At 43.3% G+C, this 20561-nt stretch overlaps 1 protein-coding gene across 2 annotated transcripts in view; it reads left to right on the top strand.

The window, feature by feature from the left end:
• The window catches only part of LOC106574749 (interphotoreceptor matrix proteoglycan 2), a 37632-nt gene extending 25866 nt beyond the window's left edge, over positions 1-11766 (top strand). For both annotated transcript variants that reach the window (XM_045699204.1, XM_045699203.1), the window contains 4 exons: positions 5012-5210; positions 6143-6222; positions 8081-8152; positions 10365-11766. In XM_045699204.1, coding sequence (XP_045555160.1) covers positions 5012-5210; positions 6143-6222; positions 8081-8114 — 313 coding nt within the window. In that variant the 3' untranslated portion in view covers positions 8115-8152; positions 10365-11766. The remainder of the gene's footprint in view (positions 1-5011; positions 5211-6142; positions 6223-8080; positions 8153-10364) is intronic.
• The last annotated feature ends 8795 nt before the right edge of the window (positions 11767-20561 follow it).

The following is a 20561-nucleotide window of genomic DNA, read 5'->3' as shown; positions in this document are numbered from 1 at the left end:
GAAATAAAGAGAGGGAGAAATAAAGAGAGAAATAAAGAGTGAGGGAGAGAGAAATAAAGAGGGAGATAGAGAGAGACAACAGAATAACATCATGTGTATGTGTGTTGCATGTCAACGTAGGTTGATATCAGGTTGACATCCTGTTTAGAGTGGACAGGACACAATGTCACTTCCCACCCACTGGCATAGGTCATCACGTATCATGCCAACCCCATATGGCAGTGGGTGTGTTTGTATGTGTGACTCACTTGGCCGCACCGCAGGTACAGGCTGTTATTGTTCATCATTATTACCGGTAAGTAGACAGAACACATCATTCTCAGTGGTGTGACATCAGCCACCTTTCTATTGCACCAGAGAAAATGTTCCTGCTTCCATCGTTTTAACAAACCTATTTTATTTTATTTATTTTATTTCACCTTTATTTAACCAGGTAGGCCAGTTGAGAACAAGGTCTCATTTACCACTGCGACCTGGCCAAGATAAAGCAAAGCAGTGCGACAAAAACAACAACACAGAGTTACACATGGGATAAACAAACGTACAGTCAATAACATCTGTATACAGTGTGTGCAAATGAAGTAAGGAGGTAAGGCAATAAATCGGCCATAGTGGCAAAGTAATTACAATTTAGCAATTAACACTGGAATGATAGATGTGCTGATGAGGATGTGCAAGTAGAAATACTGGTGTGCAAAAGAGCAGAAAAAAATATATATATGTGGGGATGAGGTAGGTAGTTGGGCTGTGTACAGCTGCAGCGATTGGTAAGCTGCTCTGACAGCCGATGCTTGAAGTTAGTGAGGGAGATATAAGTCTCCAGCTTCAGTGATTTTTGCAATTCGTTCCAGTCATTGGCAGCAGAGAACTGGAAGTAAAGGCGGCCAAAGAGGTGTTGGCTTTGGGGATGACCAGTGATATATACCTGCTGGAGCGCGTGCTACGGGTGGGTGCTGCTATGGTGACCAGTGAGCTGAGATAAGGCGGAGCTTTACCTAACAAAGACTTATAGATTACCTGGAGCCAGTGGGTTTGGCGACGAATATGTAGCGAGGACCAGCCAACGAGGGCATACAGGTCACAGTGGTGGGTAGATATGGGGCTTTGGTGACAAAACGGATGGCACTGTGATAGACTGCATCCAATTTGCTGAGTAGAGTGTTGGAGGCTTTTTTGTAAATGACATCGCCGAAGTCAAGGATCGGCAGGATAGTCCGTTTTACGAGGGTATGTTTGGCAGCATGAGTGAAGGAGGCTTTGTTGCGAAATAGGGAGCCGATTCTAGATTTAATTTTGGATTGGAGATGCTTAATATGAGTCTGGAAGGAGAGTTTACAGTCTAACCAGACACCTAGGTATTTATAGTTGTCCACATATTCTAAGTCAGAACCTTCCAAAGTGGTGATGCTAGGCGTGCGGGCGGGTGCGGGCAGCGATCGGTTAAAGAGCATGCATTTAGTTTTACTCGCGTTTAAGAGCAGTTGGAGGCCATTGAAGGAGTGTTGTATGGCATTGAAGCTCGTTTGGAGGTTTATTAACACAGTGTCCAAAGAAGGGCCAGATGTATACAGAATGATCAAATTTATTTATATAGCCCTTCTTACATCAGCTGATATCTCAAAGTGCTGTACAGAAACCCAGCCTAAAACCCCAAACAGCAAGCAATCCAGGTGTAGAAGCACAGTGGATAGGAAAAACTCCCAAGAAAGGCCAAAACCAAGGAAGAAACCTAGAGAGGAACCAGGCTATGAGGGGTGGCCAGTCCTCTTCTGGCTGTGCTGGGTGGAGATTATAACAGAATATGGCCAAGATGTTCAAATGTTCATAAATGACCAGCATGGTCAAGTAGTAATAATCACTGTAGTTGTCGAGGGTGCAACAGGTCAGCACCTCAGGAGTAAATGTCAGTTGGCTTTTCATAGCCGATCATTGAGAGTATCTCTACCGCTCCTGCTGTTTCTAGAGAGTCGAAAACAGCAGGTCTGGGAGAGGTAGCACGTCCGGTGAACAGGTCAGGGTTCCATAGCCGCAGGCAGAACAGTTGAAACTGGAGCAGCAGCACGGCCAGGTGGACTGGGGACAGCAAGGAGTCATCATGTCAGGTAGTCCTGAGGCATGGTCCTAGGGCTCAGGTCCCCCGAGAGAGAGAAAGAAAGAAAGAGAGAAAGAGAGAATTAGAGAGAGCATACTTCAATTCACACAGGACACTGGTGAAATACTCCAGATATAACAGACTGACCCTAGCCCCCCGATGCATAAACTACTGCAGCATAAATACTGGAGCCTGAGACAGGAGGGGTCAGGAGACACTGTGGCCCCATCCGATGATACCCCCGGACAGGGCCAAACAGGCAGGATATATAGAATGGTGTCGTCTGCGTAGTGGTGGATCAAAGATTCACCCGCAGCAAGAGCAACATCATTGATATATACAGAGAAAAGAGTCAGCCCGAGAATTGAACCCTGTGGCACCCCCATAGAGACTGCCAGAGGTCCGGACAACAGGCCCTCGAATTCGATACACTGAACTCTATCTGAGAAGTAGTTAGTGAACCAGGCGAGGCAGTCATTAGAGAAAACAAGGCTGTTGAGTCTGCCGATAAGAATACGGTGATTGACAGAGTCGAAAACCTTGGCCAGGTCGATAAAGACGGCTGCACAGTACTATCTTTTATCTATGGTGGTTATGCTATTGTTTAGGACCTTGAGCGTGGCTGAAGTGTACCCGTGACTAGCTCGGAAACCAGATTGCATAGCGGAGAAGGTACGGTGGGATTCGAAGTGGATGGTGATCTGTTTGTTCACGTGGCTTTCGAAGACTTTAGGATGGATATAGGTCTGTAACAGTTTGAGTCTAGAGTGTCTCCCTCTTTGAAGGGGGGGGGGATGACCACGGCCGCTTTCCAATCTTTTGGAATCTCAGACGATACGAAAGAGAGGTTGAACAGACTAGTAATAGGGGTTATGACAATGGCGGTGGATCATTTTAGGAAGAGAGGGTAGGGATCCAGATTTTGCAGCTCTTTCAGGACATCAGCTGTCTGGATTTGAGTGAAGGAGAAGCGGGGGGGGGGGGGCTTGGGCCAGTTACTGCGGGGGGTGCAGCGCTGTTGGCCGGGGTTGGGGTAGCCAGGTTGACAGCGTGGCCAGCTGTAGAGAAATGCTTATTGAAATTCTCGATTATCGAGGATTTATCGGTGGTGACACTGTTTCCTAGTGGGCAGCTGAGAGGAGGTGCTCTTATTCTCCATGGACTTTACAGTGTCCCAAAACCTTTTGGAATTAGTGCTGCAGGATGCACATTTCTGTTTGAAAAACCTAGCCTTCGCTTTCCTAACTGACTGTGTATATTGGTTCCTGACTTCCCTGAAAAGTTGCATATCGCGGGGACAATTCGAAGCTAGTGCAGTGCGCCACAGGCTATTTTTGTGCTGGTCAAGGGCAGTCAAGTCTGGAGTGAACCAAGGGCTATATCTGTTATTAGTTCTACATTTTTGAAAAGGGCCTGCTTAACCTCTCTATGGTAGGTGGCACCAAATCGTCCCACCTACGTAACAGCCAGTGTAATCCCGTGGCGCGTTATTCAAAAACCTCAAAAATGCAAAAACTTCAATTTTTCAAACATATGACTATTTTACACCATTTTAAAGACAAGACTCTCGTTAATCTAACCACACTGTCTGATTTCAAAAAGGCTTTACAACGAAAGCAAAACATTAGATTATGTCAGCAGAGTACCCAGCCAGAAATAATCAAACACCCATTTTTCAAGCTAGCATATAATGTCACATAAACCCAAACCACAGCTAAATGCAGCACTAACCTTTGATGATCTTCGTCAGATGACAACCCTAGGACATTATGTTATACAATACATGCATGTTTTGTTCAATCAAGTTCATATTTATATCAAAAACCAGCTTTTTACATTAGCATGTGACTAGCATGTGACTAGCATGTGACTAGCATTCCCACCGAACACTGCCGGTGAATTTACTAAATTACTCACGATAAACGTTCACAAAAAGCATAACAATTATTTTAAGAATTATAGATACAGAACTCCTCTATGCACTCGATATGTCCGATTTTAAAATAGCTTTTCGGTGAAAGCACATTTTGCAATATTCTCAGTAGATAGCCCGGCATCACAGGGCTAGCTATTTAGACACCCAGCAAGTTTAGCACTCACCAAAGTCAGATTTACTATAAGAAAAATGTTATTACCTTTGCTGTCTTCGTCAGAATGCACTCCCAGGACTTCTACTTCAATAACAAATGTTGGTTTGGTTCAAAATAATCCATAGTTATATCCAAACAGCGGCGTTTTGTTTGTGCGTTCAAGACACTATCCGAAAGGGTAAATAAGGGTGACGAGCATGGCGCAATTCGTGACAAAACATTTCTAAATATTCCATTACCGTACTTCGAAGCATGTCAACCGCTGTTCAAAATCAATTTTTATGCCATTTTTCTCATAAAAAAGCGATAATATTCCGACCGGGAATCTGCATTTAGGTAAACAGACGAAAGAAAATAAAGCATTCGGTCGACTCGGGCACGCGCCTAAGCCCATAGTACTCTGATCGGCCACTTGCCAAAAGCGATAGTGTGTTTCAGCCAGAGGCTGCCTCGATATCGTTCAGCTTTTTCCCGGGCTCTGAGAGCCTATGGGAGCCGTAGGAAGTGTCACGTTAGAGCAAAGATCCTCAGTCTTCAATAAAAAGAGCCAAGATGAAACACAACTTGTCAGACAGGCCACTTCCTGCATGGAATCTTCTCAGGTTTTGGCCTGCCATTTGAGTTCTGTTATACTCACAGACACCATTCAAACAGTTTTAGAAACTTTAGGGTGTTTTCTATCCAAAGCCAATAATTATATGCATATTCTAGTTACTGGGCAGGAGTAGTAACCAGATTAAATCGGGTACGTTTTTTATCCGGCCGTGTCAATACTGCCCCCTAGTCCTAACAGGTTAATAACGATGCCCCTCTCCTACCTGTTTCACAGAGATCGAGACAGTTTGCCATCCTTAGAGAGAGCCACCAAGTTCAACCCCATGTATGAGAGTGATGTGGCCACGGCAGAGTACTACAGACGGTACGAAGACGACATGCCGCACCACAGTACGGGCAGCGCAGACACCTCTGTGGACTTCTGCAGTGACGAGATACTCCAAATCTACGACAACTCCGAGCTCACCAGAGAGGTACGTAGAGGCTGTCTGAGTGGTTGACTGCTGGGAGGACTGTAAGAGAGAGACAGAGACAGTTGGCAACAGACTGGCTCTCTGGGGGATTTCTAGAGACATCATTCCAGATCATTCCAAGGGTCTTAATATTGTTAAAGATCTTTTTCAAATACAAGAAGGTTAGAGCTAAAGTGTAAAGTACTGTGAAACTGTTAGTACTCATATGGTAATTATACACTGGAGTACATTATACATACATGTAGTATTGCGGTATAGGACCTAGGTAACATGAAGTGTTACCAGAGAGCTTTATCAACTTTAGGTCTAAATAAGGCACCATAACACGTGTGTATGAGATTCTATTTTCACCCTGAGTCTTTAGCTTCAGTGCTTATGGTGGAAGAGGAGTGCTAGCCCAGACAACAGCATTGGGCAGGCAGTATGGAAACCATCACAAATCCATCCGGCCTTACATCAACCCCTAATGTTGCATAACCGTCTCTCTTTCTCTCTCTTACCTCTCTCTCTCACACCTCTCTCGCCTCTCTCTCTTCTCTCTCTCTTTCACTCACTCTCTTTCCCCCCACGTTATTCTCTCTCTCTACCCCCACTTCTCGCTCTCTCCCGCTTTCGTTTTTTTTCTTTCTTTCTTTCTTTCTTTCTTTCTTTCTTTCTTTCTTTCTTTCTTTCTTTCTTTCTTTCTTTCTTTCTTTCTTTCTTGTTTTACATTTTACATTTACATTTTAGTCATTTAGGAGACACTCTTATCCAATGCATACATTTCATATATATATATATCTTTTTTTTATATATATTTTTTTTCGTACTGGCCCCCCGTGGGAATCGAACCCACAACCCTGGCGTTGCAAACGCCATGCTGGCGTTGCAAACACGACGCTCTACCAACTGATCCCCTGATGTTTTTCTCTCTCATTGTCTCTCTCTCACAGCAAATTCAGGACCGCCTAAGGATAATTGAGCTGTGTGCCAAAGACCGTCAGTTTGCAGACTTTGTACGGCAGCATCAAGTGTGAGTAGCTGATGCTGTATTCTTACTGTCTGTCTGTCTGTCTGTCTGTCTGTCTGTCTGTCTGTCTGTCTGTCTGTCTGTCTGTCTGTCTGTCTGTCTGTCTGTCTGTCTGTCTGTCTGTCTGTCTGTCTGTCTGTCTGTCTGTCTGTCTGTCTGTCTGTCTGTCTGTCTGTCTGTCTGTCTGTCTGTCTGTCTGTCAGATGGTAAATTGAAGTAGGTATAGCCAGACTACAGTAGGCTGGCCCACCTGATACACTAAACCTCCTGCTAGCTGGAGATTATGTACTTTCAGCGTAGTGCTGAGTGGTTAGTGCTGAGCGGTGAGCCAGGGTTCAGACTGTCAAATCTCTCCTTACCTTGGGGCTAGGAGGACAAGACAGGACACACATCCTCTGTATGGTCATGGTCATCCCAGACCTTGGAAAGGGAACAGAGCAGACTAGAGCGCAGCAGACTACAGGAGGCCTTTCTGTCTGGCCTGGCCTGTCTGTTTGCCTGTGGTGTGACTGGAGCAGGATACACACTTCACACAGTATGAGAACCTCTATACAGGAAACGTCTCCAGTCCAGACTACCTGTTCCAAAACCATTAGTGGAGCTATTTAGACATTCAGTTGTAGAGTTTCTGTTTCACTGGCCTTGTGTCAGCTCACTTATGGTCTGCATCCCATATGGCACACTATCCCTACATAGTGCACTATTTTTGACCAGAGCCCTATGGACCCCGGTCTATAGTGGTGCACTTTATAAGGAATAGGGTGCTATTTGAGATGCAGATCATAGTCTGTCTCTTTCTATGGAATGTTCTAGAGTATAGAAGGTTCTAGAGTATGGACGGTTCTAGAGTATGGAAGGTTCTAGAATGCTCAGTAAGTCAGACAGAGACACAAGCAGCTGGGGCCATGGGGGCGTCAGTCATTCACCTGTTCCAGGTATTAAGTTCCAGACAAAAACACCACTGCAGGATGGCCAAATACTCAAATCAAATCACATTTTATTTGTCACATACACATGTTTAGCAGATGTTATTGTGGGTGTAGCGAAATGCTTGTGTTTCTAGCTTCCAACAGTGAAGTAATATCTAACAATTCACAACAATACACACAAATCTAAAAGTGAAAGAATGGAATTAAAAGAATATATACATATTAGGATGAGCAATGTCGGAGTGGCATAGATTAAAATACAGTAGAATAGAATACAGAATATGAGATTAGTAAAGTAAAAATACGTAAATATTATTAAGTGACTAGTGTTCCATTATTAAAGTGGCCAGTAATTTGAAGTCTATGTATATGGGGCAGCAGCCTCTAAGGTGCAGGGTTACGTAACCAGGTGGAAGCCGCCTAGTGATGGCTATTTCACAGTCTGATGGGCTTGAGATAGAAACTGTTTTTCAGTCTCTCGGTCCCAGCTTTGATACTGGTTAAGTTCCTTCCCAGCTGTAAACAGCGGAAAAGGAGAAGAGTTGGGCCAGTCAGAACCGGGATAGCTAGGACGGTCAGTTCAGGTACACTTCTGATCTAGAGATACTACGTCCAGTCTGCTGTACAAAGAGAATAGACAGAGTCTTTGTGAAAGGCAGATGGAAGGAAACCCAGTAAGGATAATAGTCTCTGGGCCTGTGTAGAGCCAGTCAGAGGAGGCAAACAGACCAAGAGAAGGGAGTGGGTTGGAGACGGTTCATAGGCCGCATCAAACATCCCTCTTCGAGGCAGAAAAAAACAGTTTTAAAGTTGACAGGCATCCCCAGGGTTTAAATGTTGGGTACGGTAGTGTGGTTTGTGTGCAATTCTGAGCCACATCGGACACTGTCAAAAGCCTCAATCTAATCTACTCCTGTTGTTCGTGCTGACAGAGCGCTGGACAGAAGAGCGAGCTCTGAAACATAGGAATGCTGGAGAGCCAGCTGATCACTGTGAACCTCAAGGTACTTTCTCTTTGATTCCTGACATGTCTAGTATGGTCATAGAATAGGCCTAACCTTAGCTTGTCTTAAATATACACTGCTCAAAAAAATAAAGGGAACACTTAAACAACACAATGTAACTCCAAGTCAATCACACTTCTGTGAAATCAAACTGTCCACTTAGGAAGCAACACTGATTGACAATACATTTCACATGCTGTTGTGCAAATGGAATAGACAACAGGTGGAAATACCTAGGATACCTAGGATAGGATAAAGTAATCCTTCTAACCCCCCCCCCCCCCCCCCCAAAAAAAAAAGATTTAGATGCACTATTGTAAAGTGGTTGTTCCACTGGATATCATAAGGTGAATCCACCAATTTGTAAGTCGCTCTGGATAAGAGCGTCTGCTAAATGACTTAAATGTAAATGTAAAATGAAATTATAGGCAATTAGCAAGACACCCCCAATAAAGGAGTGGTTCTGCAGGTGGGGACCACAGACCACTTCTCAGTTCCTATGCTTCCTGGCTGATGTTTTGGTCACTTTTGAATGCTGGCGGTGCTTTCACTCTAGTGGTAGCATGAGACGGAGTCTACAACCCACACAAGTGGCTCAGGTAATGCAGCTCATCCAGGATGGCACATCAATGCGAGCTGTGGCAAGAAGGTTTGCTGTGTCTGTCAGCGTAGTGTCCAGAGCATGGAGGCGCTACCAGGAGACAGGCCAGTACATCAGGAGACGTGGAGGAGGCCGTAGGAGGGCAACAACCCAGCAGCAGGACCGCTACCTCCGACTTTGTGCAAGGAGGAGCAGGAGAAGCACTGCCAGAGCCCTGCAAAATGACCTCCAGCAGGCCACAAATGTGCATGTGTCTGCTCAAACGGTCAGAAACAGACTCCATGAGGGTGGTATGAGGGCCCGACGTCCACAGGTGGGGGTTGTGCTTACAGCCCAACACCGTGCAGGACGTTTGGTATTTGCCAGAGAACACCAAGATTGGCAAATTCGCCACTGGCGCCCTGTGCTCTTCACAGATGAAAGCAGGTTCACACTGAGCACCTGACAGACGTGACAGAGTCTGGAGACGCCGTGGAGAACGTTCTGCTGCCTGCAACATCCTCCAGTATGACCGGTTTCGCGGTGGGTCAGTCATGGTGTGGGGTGGCATTTCTTTGGGGGGCCGCACAGCCCTCCATGTGCTCGCCAGAGGTAGCCTGACTGACATTAGGTACCGAGATGAGATCCTCAGACCCCTTATGAGACCATATGCTGGTGCGGTTGGCCCTGGGTTCCTCCTAATGCAAGACAATGCTAGACCTCATGTGGCTGGAGTGTCAGCAGTTCCTGCAAGAGGAAGGCATTGATGCTATGGACTGGCCCACACGTTCCCCAGACCTGAATCCAATTGAGCACATCTGGGACATCATGCCTCGCTCCATCCACCAACGCCACGTTGCACCACAGACTGTCCAGGAGTTGGCGGATGCTTTAGTCCAGGTCTGGGAGGGTATCCCTCAAGAGACCATCCGCCACCTCATCAGGAGCATGCCCAGGTGTTGTAGGGAGGTCATACAGGCACGTGGAGGCCACACACACTATTGAGCCTCATTTTGACTTGTTTTAAGGACATTACATTAAAGTTGGATCAGCCTGTAGTGTGGTTTTCCACTTTAATTTTGATTGTGACTCCAAATCCAGACCTCCATGGGTTGATAAATTGGATTTCCATTGATTATTTTTGTGTGATTTTGTTGTCAGCACATTCAACTCTGTAAAGATTATTTCTTTCATTCAGATCTAGGATGTGTTGTTTAAGTGTTCCCTTTATTTTTTTGAGCAGTATACTTTTGTACTATATTGTCATTAGTTCCAATAGGCAATGTGTAGTTGTTGCGGTATTGGCTGTAGATGGTAATAAGCCACAGTGTGCTGTCGTAGCTGGGTTTGATAGCTACAAACTATCTACATTTAAACTGTAAACCTCCCTTCTGATAGATTACAAACTATCTACATTTAAACTGTAAACCTCCCTTCGGATAGATTACAAACTATCTACATTTAAACTGTAAAACTCTCTTCTGATAGATTACAAACTATCTACATTTAAACTGTAAATCTCCCTTCTGATAGATTACAAACTATCTACATTTCAACTGTAAACCTCCCTTCTGATAGATTACAAACTATCTACATTTAAGCTGTAAACCTCCCTTCACTCTTTCCATTCAGAAACATGCCTTTGTCTTTGACTTGAGAAAGAGGAAAGTGTCTTCTGTTGCCATGGTGCTTCTGATGGACTCTGCAGAGTGACCAGATGAAGAGGATGGATATTTTAAAGTCTTCTCTATGAGGCGTGATGTGTTGTGCAGTTGCAACGTCTCACTGACTCTGTTTCTATGACCTGATATTTTTCTAAAGGTGGAGTGCACTGTAAATACTTTTATTTTTGTTGTTTCATTTTTTTCTTCGGTTATCACAGCCATCACCTTATCCTATGAGCTAGCCTCCTGCTCAGCTAGCCATCAAACATCTAGATACAGTTACTGTCAAAAAGGTTCGCTGCATTGCACCTCTTACTTGCACAAATCTGTGAACAAAAAACAAACACACTTCAATTGTTGTGTCCTTAGTTAGTTTGGACGTGTGGGTCCCTTCCTGCTCTGTTCTCCCTAAACATGGTCTTCCTCAGTGCCTTCACTTGTTTCAGTTAGCATTGTGGGGTGTTGTGTCCTGAAACGTAACGCGGCTGCTGGCAGGACCCTTGAAGTTCACTGGATGTCACTGGAAGGCTACTGTCCTGCATGGAAACTAACTAACTACTGGTTTAATCAACTTTGTTTCCACGTAATTTCAACCTCCAAATTCAATGTGATGAAGTTGAACTGTTTGGAGTAGAAAAGAGAAATCAAAGAGAATTTCAGATTTTTTTCACCTAACTTTTAAACTAAATCCAATGACTTGGTGACATTTTTTGTTGATTTCACATTGAATTCACGTTAGTTGACAACTCAACCAAATGTAAATCAAAACTATACGTAGAACTGACATCTGTGCCCAGTGGGTACTGACTGGATGGCACAGGCTAACGCTATATAGCCTCCACTGAAATGATCAAATATCCTGGTTGCTGTACTTACTTGAACATGATTTTGGCAGAAAGTTGTAGATAATCAATTGTGTAGACATAAATTGATAGTGTATTTAACTGTTAGAATGAGTATAGATTGATATACTGGAATTGTGATTGTTAGTAACCCCTTTTGGCCATAGCCAATAGCCCATGAAGACATGTTTCTCTGAGTTTTCTCATTTCTCAAATCTGATATCTGCTGCTTTGGGTTAGTCCACGTATCCATGACGATCCCAAGCAACCATGACGATCCCAAGCCTTTGTATATATCAGGAGTCGACTGTATTCATCCATATGTTTTGATGAACCAAATGTCCTCAACCCATTGAAAAAGGGATTAAATGTGTACGTTGTCTCTGTTGATGTGTTTTCTATGTTTTCTCATAGTTCAGAGATTAACAAGACACTGGAGTTATGATCTGTGTTGTGTATGTTAGACTTACTGGTTGAAAGCCAACAGACACCTTTTGTAATAAAATGTCAATATTTTTTACAATATTATAATGCATATGTCATTTTTATCAAGCAAATTTATATTTATCAAGCCTTGATATCATTGTACACTGAGTATACCAAACATTAGGAACACCTTCCTAATATTGAGTTGCTGTACAGTATTGGTTTGTTCTGGGATAAAAGTAAAGTGGCCAACGTCAGTAACATTCCTTTGCTTTTGCTCTGTATATTTGAGGTGCAAACATTCTTGGCACACAGATCGCTCCATGCTGAATGAAGTTGACGTTTAGGTAATCTTTGAGATTGGCAGTCTGCCTGCGTTGGACACAGCCAGTAGCTCACTTAAATACAGAGTGACAAGTAACCTTACCACACAGCTAAGGTCACACTTAAGAAAGATATTTGCTCAGTGTAGAGGCTTACAATGATTTAAAGTAACAATGACTTACAGTGATTAAAGTCCAACGTTGTTGGTGTTCTTGGACAAAACATGTCTAACCCTTGAATGGAACACCCATATCCCCTCTGAGATGTTTCAGTGGTTTTACTCCACCCCCCTGGAAACAAGGATAACCCTCTGATTTCTTCTTCTCTGTACGACGCCACTATTGGGTGTCACTTCTTGTCTAGATAATTTATGGAACCTTCAGACAAGTGAACCCATGCGTGGACGGGAAAATTACGGCATATTCAATAGACTCCCCAATGACATAGAAAATGACTTCCACTGGATGATATGCTAGCTATGCCATTCTACTTCCAAAACCACAATGGCTTTAATAACAGCTCTCCCCCACGCATAGTCTCTAAGTATCCATAGCACCGATAAAAAACAGTGCTATCAAGTCTTACTAAGGGGTCCCAGTTGGGACACAGTCGAGTCACTGAACTACATGCACGTCAGTTATGTTACCATGCAAAGAGGAGATTTATCAACCAGCTGTGCATTTGCTTGGGATTCAGGACTAATGGAAAGGTCATCGGGTGTAGCTCAAATCTGATCATGTAGTGCTTCTCCAATGATGTGAATGCCATGACGCCAATAGATAAGTGAATCATCCCTTTGATGGACCAGATGGGCCAGATCATTTCCTGTTTTCTTCTCCTTGTGTTTTGAAACACAGGAAGACATAGTGGAGTGACTAGAGTTCTTTATAATAAAGAAGTGTTAGTTTAAAGTTGCACTATGCAGAAATCGCTCCACCATTTCCTGGTTGCTAAAGTTCTAATAGTTTGCCTAATTTCAGTTTATGAGACAAAACAAGCAAGTATAGTGTAGAGAATCATTGTACCATCTAAACCGCTGTTGAAATATATTTTCCATAACCAAAAATATTGTATTTTCAGCTGTTTGAAGCTGGTGTGCAAAACCGAAAGTAAAAGATGCAAAACCTAAACTTAAGAATAGGAAGCATAGAAATAGCACACACAGAACAGATCTACAACTTGTTTGACTTTCTTTCAATGAGAATGACGGATCTATAACTCATTTATGTGTGAATTTGGTTGTGTTGCCCACAAACTTACATATTGCAGCTTTAAGTGTCTCACCCCCCTTGAAATATCGCCATACCTTTAATTTAAAGCAATATCCTGATGACCTTGGCCATGTAAAAGGTGTTCCCTTGTCACCATTCATTTTGACCCAATTCTCTTTTTGCTTGTCCTACCCAAAGTGATTTTGAGTGGTGTAACATCCCTGCTTGCTTTGACGGTGCTGAGGTTTAAGAGTGGATCGGTGTTAGAAGCACCGCTCAGAGCCTCTACCCATGGCTAATCACATCCTGGCTCTAGGACTGCCCAACACCATCATCAAAGTACACCATGTCCATAGAAGTTGTACACACGCACAGACACACAATGTAAAGAAAAGTCCTTGCAGTGAATTTCCAAATTGTGATGCTATAATCACAAACATTGTTTATGTATTATCCTTAAAAGGAGGAAGCACAGTCAGAGAGGAATGTTTATTATTCATGTATTCAGGATAACGTAAAGCACAGTCAGAGAGGAACGTTTATTATTCATGTTTTCAGGATAAGGTAAAGCACACAGAGAGGAACGTTTATTATTCATGTATTCAGGATAAGGTAAAGCACACAGAGAGGAACGTTTATTATTAATGTTTTCAGGATAACGTAAAGCACACTCAGAGAGGAACGTTTATTATTCATGTATTCAGGATCATGTTTGAAGTAAAGATACAAATGTGTTCTCTGTGAGCATTCCCCTTTCAAGGATTTGGCCACGAGTGCAGAGGTGCTGAAGGAGATGGTTCACTCTTATAGCACTGCTGCACAGTGTCCTCTGAAGGACATCCTTCTCTTCCTCCTCCTCCTCCTCCTTCCGAATCTCCCGTGGGCAGATTCTCCCCTAAAAGGGTCAAATAAACTACATATCTCACAATGGATGTTACTGACCTTTGACAACTGACCCATGTGGTGGAATATTCTAATCAAGTGAGAGAGACTGTCATTTCTTCAAACAATCATCTTTATTCAATATCGATTAATTATTGCAATAATGAATCCGTCAACCTAACAGTCTTGACTGTTGGGCCGAGAGCCTAACTGAACATAAAAAAACAGATCTTATATAGGACCTAAAAATAGTCAGTCTGGTTCCAACCTTCCTATAAGCCACCTTGGTCCATCTCCTGTTTATCTGTACGGGATGTTGTTTTACTTCCAACCCGGCTTAGTTTCCCAGATGCCAGGATGATGAGACAATGAGGCATTGTTCTAAACTCTTCCAGGCTATCTCTATCTCGGGTCACACACACACCACATCTTGTCTATGGAATGCCAACTGTAGGTTTTTATCACCAAGTCATTGCCAGCTCAAGCTATATCTAGCAAAACCCATTTTTTCTTGACCATACGCCCAGACTAACTGGAGGAAGCTAGAGTGGACACCATCTCTTTACATAAACACAGAATTAAACAGAACAGAAATGTCTTCCTATTTGTTAAGTATTAATTGTTAACTATTAATATCAAACAAACCAGGTAAATACGCAATTTTTCTATCACACTCATGCTTCTTCTTAATCACAAAGATTTGAAAACAAATCTGACCCTGGATGTAGGGTCATACACTACATGACCAAACATATGTTGACAGCTGCTTGTCAAACATCTCATTCCAAAATCATAGGCATTAATATGGAGTTGGTCCCCCCTTTGCTGCTATAACAGCCTCCACTCTTCTGGGAAGGCTTTCCACTTGAAGTTGGAACATTGCTGCAGGGACTTCAGCCCCAAGAGCATTAGTGAGGTCAGGCACTGATATTTGGCAATTAGGCCTGGCTCGCAGTTGGCGTTCCAATTCATCCCAAAGGTGTTCGATGGATTTGAGGTCAGGGCTTTGTGCAGGCCAGTCAAGTTCTTCCATACACCGATATCGACAAACCATTTCTGTATGGACCTCGCTTTGTGCACGGGGGCATTGTCATGCTGAAACAGGAAAGGGCCTTCCCCAAACTGTTGCGACAAAGTTGGAAGCACAGAATCATCTTTACACCACTCCAGCCGACACTTGGCATTGCGCATGGTGACCTTAGGCTTGTGTGCGGTTGCTCAGCCTTGGAAACCCATTTCATGAAACTCCCGATGAACAGTTCTTGCGCTTACGTTGCTTCCAGAGGCAGTTTGGAACTTGGTAGTGAGTGTTGCAATCGAGGACAGACAATTTTCAGCACTCGGCAGTCCCGTTCTGTGAGCTTGTGTGGCCTACCACTTTGCGGCTGAGCCGTTGTTGCTCCTAGACGTTTCCACTTCACAATAACAGCACTTACAATTGAACGGGGCAGCTCTAGCACAGTAGAAATTTGACGAACTGACTTGTTAGAAAGGTGGCATCCTATGACGGTGCCAAGTTGAAAGTCACTGAGCTCTTCAGTAAGGCCATTCTACTGACAATCAGTGGCGTAAAGTACTTAAGGAGTATTACTTTGAATTACTACTTAAGTAGTTTTTTGGGGATATTTGTACTTTACTATTTATATTTTTGACAACTTTTACTTTTACTTCACTACAATCCCAAATAAAATAATATACTTTTTACTCCCTAAGTTTTCCTTGACACCCAAAAGTACTCTTTACATATTAAATGCTTAGCAGGACAGGAAAATGGTCCAATTCACACACTTATAAGAGAATACGTGGTCATCCCTACTGCCTCAGATCTGGCAGACTCACTGAACACAAATGCATCGTTTGTAAATTATATCTGAGTGTTGGAGTGTGCCCCTGGCTTTCCATAAATCTTGAAACCAAGATAATGGTGCCATCTGCTTTGCTTAATATAAGGAATATGAAATCATTTATACATTTACTCTTGATACTTAAGAATATTTGATCAATTACATTTACTTTTGATACTTATGTATATTTAGAACCAAATACTTTTAGACTTTTACTCAAGTAGTATTTTACTGGGTAACTTTCACTTTTACTTGAGTAACTTTCTATTAAGGTATCTATACATTTTCTCAAGTATGACAATTGCGTACTTTTTTCCACCATTGCTGACAATGTTCGTCTATGGAGATTGCATAGCTGTGTGCTTGATTTTATACACCTGTCAGCACCGGGTGTGGTTGAAATAACCGAGTTCACTAATTTGAAGGGGTGTCCACATACTTTTATATATATATATATATATATATATATATATATATATAGTGTACCTGTACTAACTCTGGTAGTGTTGATCTCCTCTCTTACTCTCTACCACTAGAGGGCTCTTTACCACTTATACTGAAGAACTGAAGCACAATGTACAGTAGGCCAGGTATGGTTGGACATTACATTACATTAAGTCTCCTCCACAGGAGTACCTGTAGTAGTGTGTCAAGATCAGAGAGCACAAACACAGAGACATCTAAATCAGGTTCAGGTTCCAGTCTGCATGGGGATTGGATACAGCACAGAATCAACTCTATGACAGGTGATGATTGGCCCACAGGCCCACAGCTTTCAGAGCCCTCTTAATCCACCAATCAGAAGCCAATAAATTCAACAATCCCCTTGTTTTATACCGATCACTTCCTGCCTACATGGTCTGGGTCTGAACTGTTCAGTGCTCATTGTCTCCTGCATGGTGTTTCCAGTGTAAGGAATGAATGAAGTGCATCTTAAAGTGCTTAGGGGGTTGGCAGTCCCTCTCTGCAGACAGGCAGGTCCCAGCACCCCCGTCTTTCATAACATGCATTCCTTCATTGGCTTTTTCCTTGTCTGATATTTAGCAGTGAAAAGAAGTATGCTCTGAGAATCAGGCTGCATGTGTCTGGGCTACTGCTCTCCTCTCTGCACGTGTACCGTGAAGAATCAGGGTATGAGCACGATTATTGGCTAAACTGACTGTGTATTAGGCAGCGAATGACATTGTGAATGTACAGGTAACTGCCAAAATAATGGAAACACTTGAGTAAATGAGGGATACAATGTATATTGAAAGCTGGTGCTTCCACCCATGTGTGGTTCCTGAGTTAATTAAGCAATCCCATAATGCTTAGAGTCATATATAAAAATACTACACAGGCCATTGTTTTGGCTACCATGGCTATGCCCCCATAGGATGACAATGCTACCATCCACAGGGCACGAGTGGTCACTGAATGGTTTGATGTAAACCATATGCCATGGCCGTCTCAGCCACCAGATCTTTAACCCAATTGAACACTTATGGAAGATTCTGGAGCAGCGCCTGAGACAGTTTTCCACCACCATCAACAAAACACCAAATGATGGAATTTCTCATGGAAGAATGATATCACATCCCTCCAATAGAGTTCCAGACACTTGTAGAATCTATGCCAAGGTATATTGAAGCTGTTCTGGCTTGTTGTGACCCAAAGCCCTATTAAGACACTTTATGTTGGTGTTTCCTTTATTTCGGCAGTTACTTGTGTGTCTGTGTGTGTATGAATGAATTAAGTACATGTGTGTTCTATTGCATGCATATGCACGTGTGTGTGTTTTATGTGTGTGTATACTGTACATTGTGTGTGTATGTACACACAGAGAGCATGGTTTCCGTTGGCACGGAGCCTGGCCTGTCACTCATCTTGGGGTATCTCTCAACACGTTGGCTTTGCCGGCAACGAGGACAGAACGGCTGAAACAACAGCTTCTTCCCCTGTGCCATAATCCAAGTGCTGAGAGAGCAACTGTTGCCACCACCACACACTCCAATGAACGTCAAACAAAACCATGTTATGAACAATTTCACCCTGTCCCATCTTGAGAGAATACAAAAAAAGAGGGGGAAATAATTTTCAATGCTTAATGAAGAGTACTGGGGGGTGTCATTTGGTTGGTCGGTAAAGACAAGAACTGATTGTCTTTGCATAACATTAGGGGAACTGTACTGTACAGATCATTTTGTAACTGTTGGATCCTGATCAGAAGCCTTAAGATGTTTCTGATGTGGTGTGGTCTTAGTAGTGACGTGGAGCTTCCCTATTGTCTGCCAGTTTGGCTCTAGAACAGAGATAATTCAAGGGACTACAGGGACTTTCAAAGCCTGTTTTTATCAAACCGAAGAGAGCAAACGGAATGAGGTCCACCAGGGAATCATAAAACTCAATGACATACAAACTCATGTCAACATTAGGATCCAATGTCATCATTACATTATCATTGTATTGTTTAATGAGGGTATGAACACAACATAAAAAAAACAGACTTTGTTTAGGATGGAAAATGTTACTTCAGTATCTCCTATATTTTTTTACAAACTCTGAGATAATGTGAAACGAATGTCTCTTGTTAAGACGTATGGGCACCCCACTGGCTACAGTAAAGTGACTGCAGATATGGTGCAACCTTTTGAAGTTAGTTTCATTGGGAAACCACATGGAGACTGTGGAGTGATCTGGGTTTCAGAAAGAGTGGTATTGTTGGTGGCGGACATCCAGGCAGGGAGCTCCAGCAGAGAGAGAGAGAGAGAGACTTCTAACACTGCTGCTCATTAGCTGCTAGGAAGGGGGTGGCACTGGAGACAAGTGTGTTGATGATACAAAGCTTTGCCATGTTTAAGCCCTGCCACCTTGCACCTACTTTGAAAGCCTGAGTTTACACGGTCAAACTGTTCATTCAGTCCTGCCAATGTTTTGACAGACTTTTGAATTAGTGGAATGTCAACTCAAAATATTAAGATGTGCCGTTTTATTGATTGGATATGCAGAGAGTGGCTGTAAAGGTAGTGATAGAGATTCTGTCTATCTCCCAATTTTAGAGAGAGAGAGAGAGAGAGAGAGAAAGAGAGAGAGAGAAGGTGAAGCTTATTTTTGATACAAATCGAGGGTGATGACTGGAATTTCCCTCCGAAGGGCACATCTGAAAGGCAGCAGGGGAGCATGGGAGCACTGCAAAACAATACAGAAAGGAGAGAGCGAGTGAGAGAGAACGAGAGAGAGAGAGAGACAGACGCTGAATTATTGTCAAACTGAAGAGAATAAGTGATGATTCTGAGATCAGCAACTACAGTAAGAGAGGGAGATAGAGACTGCCAAGGAAAAAGCTGTTGCTTTTTAGGGAACCGTAGATGTATGCTGAAGAAGCTTATCGAAACAAAACACAGACCTTTCAATGGAGCAAAGCACACTATCAATATAACATCTTATCAAGCTGCATGTGAGGTGGCCTTAAATGGCCATGTACTATTATAATCCCCCCCCACAGCCAGAAGAGGACTGGCCAGCCCTCAGAACCTGGTTCCTCTCTAGGTTTCTTCCTAGGTCCCTCCCTCTAGGGAGTTTTTCCTAGCCACTGTGCTTCTACATCTGCATTGCTTGCTGTTTGGGTTTGTAGGCTGGGTTTCTGTATAGCACTTTGTGACATCTGCTGATGTAAAAAAGGCTTTATAAATACATGTGATTGATTGATTGAGGTGAGGACAGCGATTCTTAAAACAGTGAACATTTGCAACAATAAATCACTCATGATGACATGTTTTTCCCTTCTACCTTTTCCAAGGCCCTGTTGTTATTGGAGACAAGGGTGGTGGACCAATCGGGGCTATGGCAGGATTTACCACCTTTTCTTTTAAGAAACCTCTCAACTCTTCTGCCAATAGGGAGGCTGCTGCTCCCGTCTTTATCTGGTCACATGATGTGAGTTAGAATTTGGTAACGTTTTGGTTTGAGTTAGCTTGGTGTGTTTTTTCTTCCTTTGCTAGTGAATATTCCACTGGCCTCACTCTAGCGACAGTGTGTAAGAGTTTGACATTTCAAACCCCTTCCTAAGGCAACAGGTTTTTTCTCCTTCTCCCTCTCCTGAATTGGATCAAAGAAAAGCCTCAGTCTTCAGATCAGATTCAGAACAGGCCGGGCTGAGATAAGACTTCTAATAGAAACCACATTGAGTTCAGGAGGAAAACACATGACACTGGGCGCTGTCCCTCCCTCCCTCCCTCCCTCCCTCCCTCCCTCCCTCCCCTCCCTCCCTCCCTCCCTCCCTCCCTCCCTCCCTCCCTCCCTCCCTCCCTCCCTCCCTCCCTCCCTCTCAAAGAGTGATAGGTGACGCTCTGCCCATTGGCAGAGTCACACTTGTAATACCACACTAGCCAGATAAGGTAACAAAACAGCCACCATTACTGCCTCTCAGTGTAAATGTTTATTTCCATAATGATTACATTTCCATACACGGACGGAAAGTTTGTTTCAACCTTTTTAACGAACCCTCGCTGGGTTGTGTCAAATGTGTGAAAAAATTGATCCCGGCAGCCCAAAGAATGCAGAGCGGGCTATTTTGGTTTTCCAGCACCAGTCTCTGATTGTTTTGGGGAAAAAGTCTGAGTCTGAAACTGCATGATTTTGATCAAGTTTGTAGTTT

This window comes from Salmo salar, chromosome ssa17 (genome assembly GCF_905237065.1).
Source record: "Salmo salar chromosome ssa17, Ssal_v3.1, whole genome shotgun sequence".
NCBI lineage: Eukaryota > Metazoa > Chordata > Actinopteri > Salmoniformes > Salmonidae > Salmo > Salmo salar.
Note: the sequence above shows the minus strand (reverse complement) of the source record. Positions and strands in the feature narration are given on the sequence as shown.